General features: G+C 38.4%; 1 protein-coding gene across 1 annotated transcript in view; it reads left to right on the plus strand.

Annotated features, from left to right (window-relative positions):
* The window catches only part of LOC106875452 (calcium-independent protein kinase C), a 50,907-nt gene that overhangs the window by 34,150 nt on the left and 11,876 nt on the right, over positions 1-4,881 (plus strand). Inside the window, exons 7-8 of the mRNA XM_052976814.1 lie at positions 103-291; positions 4,403-4,557. Coding sequence (XP_052832774.1) covers positions 103-291; positions 4,403-4,557 — 344 coding nt within the window. The remainder of the gene's footprint in view (positions 1-102; positions 292-4,402; positions 4,558-4,881) is intronic.

A 4,881-nucleotide genomic window follows, 5' to 3' on the forward strand; every position in this document is an offset into this window, starting at 1 on the left:
AAGTAAAAGGTAACACATTTTGCTTTCAAGAATATTTTTTTTTAAATTGTTGTTTATAAAAATTCCCTTTTCGTTGAATTTTCTACTTTGAATCTCATTGTTTGTTTGTTTCTGCAGGTGATGTTGGCTGAACGTCGGGATACAGATGAAGTGTATGCTGTGAAAGTACTTAAAAAGGATGTCATCATTCACGATGACGACGTTGAATGTACAATGACTGAGAAACGAATTTTAGCATTATCGGCCAAACATCCATTCCTGACTGCGCTGCACTCCTGCTTCCAGACTCCTGTTAGTTCCCTCCTGACTTTTCTCACCTTCACACCCTCACTACACAACACACACACACTTAGATCTATGCTAACCATCATGGTTTTTGTTGTCTTTTATTTTGTTATTTAGCGTCAGACCATCCAAAACTCAGGAGACATACAACCAACAGTGTTCCAACAATGACCATCCTGGCTTTTGGTACAGTACATCTAGGACTACATCATCAAATATGTTCTTTGCCATATCTAAGACGATACAATGTGATTTGAGGGCGATTTGGCTGCTCTTTCTAGTAGATCAAGTGATCCCACAAGGGACCTCTTCCATAGGGTCCCTTTGAAAGTAACGGTCATCACACATTCTGGCTGGATTTCCAAGCATGACCAGGCTACCCTTAGATCTCCTGCCTGTTGTTGGGGGTTGAGTCCTCAATATCTCTTCCATAGGGTCCTATCAGAGGCAACTGTCATTAGACCTTCTGGCTGAATTCCCTAGTGTGACCAACTGTGACTATGGATATCAACCATTTTTGGTCTACCCCTGGGTCTCCTACTGCTTGATACAACCTGAAGAATCCTTCTTGTGGTTCTTTCCTGCAGCATTCTAATCACATCTGTAGGACTAAAGCTGTGACTTTTCAGTGCAAAGAAGCAGCCAGTGGCTTCACCTGGGTAGATGCCTTGATCACCAAACTTTCCCACTCTGTGGAGTAATGTTACTTCAGAGTCCTTCAAAGGAATCCTCCTATTTTGTTACTTGTATTTGTGATTGTAGTCTTTCATTTGTAATTAATTAATTGCTTAAACTAATTAGAGTTATATTGAAATATTGAAAGCCATAAAAGATTTTGGAAACAAAAGCTTTTTTTTATAATTACAGTGGGAGTACCTGTTCAGAAACTCCAATTTTTTTGGACATTTTTGTCTTAGAAAATTTTAGAATAATTATATTTTGTAAAATTATTGGCTTCTTAGTATTAATTGTATTTTTGTGGACTTGTAAGGATGGCACTCAAATTCAATGTAACCATCCAACCTAAAAAGATTTTCCAGATCTGTTGTAGGTATTCTTAATTGGTATTTAGAACAGTGTCCCTCGACCATTCTTCTGGTGCTGGTGTGTTTACATCCCTGTAACTAAGCAGCTCGGCAAAAGAGACCAATAGAATAAGTACTAGGTTTACAAAAAATAAGTCCTGAGGTCGATCTCTTTGACTAAAAACCCTTCAAGGTGGTGCTCCAGCATGGCTGCAGTCAAATGACTGAAACAAGTAAAAGAATAAAAGAATATAAATAAAATAGTTTTTATGCACCAAATGGTTATGAGGGACCTATCCCTTTAGTAAAATAGGAATTAAAAGGGCCCATGGGTAAAAAATGGTTGGGGACCACCAATTTAGAGTGTCTCTTAATGGATTTAGGTAGTCCTATATAGAAAGGCCTTACTTATTCTAATATCTTTTCACCTATTACTTCACTCGATCCAGTCCCCATCCCCACCAAACACACACAAATTAATTAACCAATATAATTAATTCAATATAATTATCCAATATCAATCAACATATTCCTAAACTTTCCTCCTTAGTTTCTCCTCGTCTCAGCTGTCCCATCTTCACCCAACCAGCTGTCCCACTTTCACATAACAAACTGTCCCATTTTCACCCAAACAGCTTTCTCGTTTTCAAAGGACAAGCTGGCCCACTCTCACACAACAGGCTGTCCCATTTTCACACAAAAACACAATTTAGTCCTCCCACTAAATCGTTTTAGATAAGATATGCTTCTTTTTTTTTTCTTTTTCTTCACCATTGTTTTACCATTTCCTTATGATTTCCTATTTTTCTAAACACTTCCAAATTTTATTCCACTGTTACATTGTTTGAAATACTTACAAAAAACCTGTCAAAATTTTATTATGAATCTCTAATTTTTAAACAAAAATCTAAGACTATTTCTCCTTCATCCATCCTTCTTCTCTGCCCACTATTCCTGGGAGGGTTGTTGGGGTAGAGACCTCAGGCATCTCCCCCATCAGGTCCTATCAGAAGCAACCACCACTAAATTTTCTGGCTGGATTCCCAAGTGTAACCAACCAAGGCTATAAATGTTACCCAACTATCTTGTTCTAACCCCAGGTCTCTCCTGCCTAGGATAGAGTCCTCAGGCACTTCCTCCGTAGGGTCCTATCAGAAGCAACATCTCATTACACTTTTAACTGCCTTCCTAAATGTGACCAACTGAGACTATGGATATTATCCAACCATCTTGTTTTTAGTCTACCCCCTAGGTCTCTCCTGCCAGTCATAGGGTAGAGTTCTCAGGCACCTCTTCCACGGGGTCCTATCAGAAGCAACTGTCATTACACTTTCTGGCTGGATTCCGAAGCATGACCAGCTGAGACTAAGGATGCTATCCAACCATTTCATTCTTGCTCTACTTGCTAAGTCTCTTCCTGGTTGGCTCAGCTTGAAGAATCTATTTTGCAATTCTTTCTTGCAACATTCTAATCACATGTCCATAGTGCTGGAGTTGTGACTTTTCACTGAGGAGAAACAGCAGCTCGACTTGGAGATACTCCCTAATCTCTCAGCTACACACCCTGTCGAGTAATGTTATCCCAGAGATCCTTCAGAGGAACCCCATTTAGGCCACTGGTGTTCAGCTCAACGCTGCTAAGTCAAAACCTTTCAATGTGGCAGGGATGTGTATTGTCACTTCTCCTTTTTATGAACTGGATTGACATGTGCTGCTGTTGTGGAAGTGGTACCACAATCTGTCGGGGTAGGATCAATCAGTTAATACCTACAGATGACATGGTGCTACTTGGTTTTTCAGTAAGAGATGTCCAACATGTACTGATGCCAAGTACTGCAAGACTGAGAAACTATTTTTCTTTTTTTATAATAGAGGATGGCCCAAAAGTAAATTTACAGTTTATCACGTAGGCACTTTAAATTTCTTTTAAAATAAAACATTTTATTACATTTAAACTTCTATCTTACAAACTGAAAAGGGAGCTTGAGAAAATTAACTAAATTAGCATAGAATAATGGTTTCATATTTTCTTTTATAATTAAGATCTAAACAGTTAATATATGAATGTGAAAGAGATGGTTGAATAACTGTAAACCTACTTTTGGGCCATCTTGTATTATATTTTTGTGGATGAAGTATATGGTTAGAGATAATATCAGGGTTTAGATTCTGTGTCTTTTTAATACACTTCTACATCTATGCCTTGACTCATTCCTTTATTTAACAGTCTACCTTCCCAATTTATTATTGAATACCTGAATTCCTCGTCCTTTCCAATATATTGTAAATATATATTAACCCTTTTACTGTGGAAATTAGATATATCTGTTCAAAATTTCATTGCTTTTAACTGCAAAAAGCAGTTTATATATCAATCTACATTTTGTTGAAGAATGTCATTTACAAAACTATTTTCTGTTGAGATATATCAAGTTTATTATGAAGCAATGTGATTTGCAGAAAATATCAATTCTATATGTTTTATAAATATATAACACTATTACTGGAATAACTATGAAATTTGATTTCACAGTGATACGGTTAAAATTAGTAATTGTTGTTGTTGGCACTCTGTCACTTACGACGTCGAGGGTTCCAGTTGATCCGATCAACGGAACATCCTGCTCGTGAAATTAACATGCAAGTGGCTGAGCACTCCACAGACTCGTGTACCCTTAACGTAGTTCTTGGGGATATTCAGTGTGACACAGTGTGACAAGGCTTACCCTTTGAATTACAGGCACAACAGAAACATGAAGAAGGAATGAGAGAAAGTTGTGGTGAAAGAGTACAGCAGGGTTCGCCACCATCCCCTGTCGGAGCCTCGTGGAGCTTTAGGTGCTTTCGCTCAATAAACACTCACAATGCCCGGTCTGGGAATCGAAACCGCGATCCTATGACTGCGAGTCCGCTGCCCTAACCACTGGGCCATTGCGCCTCCACAAAAAATTAGTTAATTACAGTATAAAGAGAATAAGGAATGTCATAACCAAATTGCTATTCCTGTACGTCCCTTATTCCATTGTGTCACAGCCCTGTTTTATCCCCTATTGTATTTTACTGAATCTAATTCTGTTTCTCTGTTGTTACAGGATCGTCTATTTTTTGTGATGGAGTATGTGAACGGAGGTGATCTTATGTTTCAAATCCAGCGTGCTCGGAAGTTCGACGAACCTCGTGCCCGGTTTTACGCTGCCGAGGTGACCTTGGCTCTCATGTTTCTACACAGACATGGTATCATCTACAGGTAAATTGCTTTCCTCTTCGTTATCCTACAAAGGATACAAATTAAAACACTAAAGCAGTGATTCTCGACAATGTTTTTTACTTTTGGACCCATTTGGCTCCTGTTTTACTTAGATGGTCCCCATTAGCCATTCGATGTTTAAAAAGTATCCTGTAGAATTTTTATAATTAAATATTACTCTTTTACTTGTTTCAGTCATTTGACTGCGGCCATGCTGGAGCACTGCCTTTAGTCGAGCAAATCGACCCCAGGACTTATTCTTTGTAAGCCTAGTATTTATTCTATTGGTCTCTTTTTGCCGAACCGCTAAGTTACGGGGACGTA

The sequence above is a fragment of the Octopus bimaculoides genome, chromosome 25 (genome assembly GCF_001194135.2).
Source record: "Octopus bimaculoides isolate UCB-OBI-ISO-001 chromosome 25, ASM119413v2, whole genome shotgun sequence".
NCBI lineage: Eukaryota > Metazoa > Mollusca > Cephalopoda > Octopoda > Octopodidae > Octopus > Octopus bimaculoides.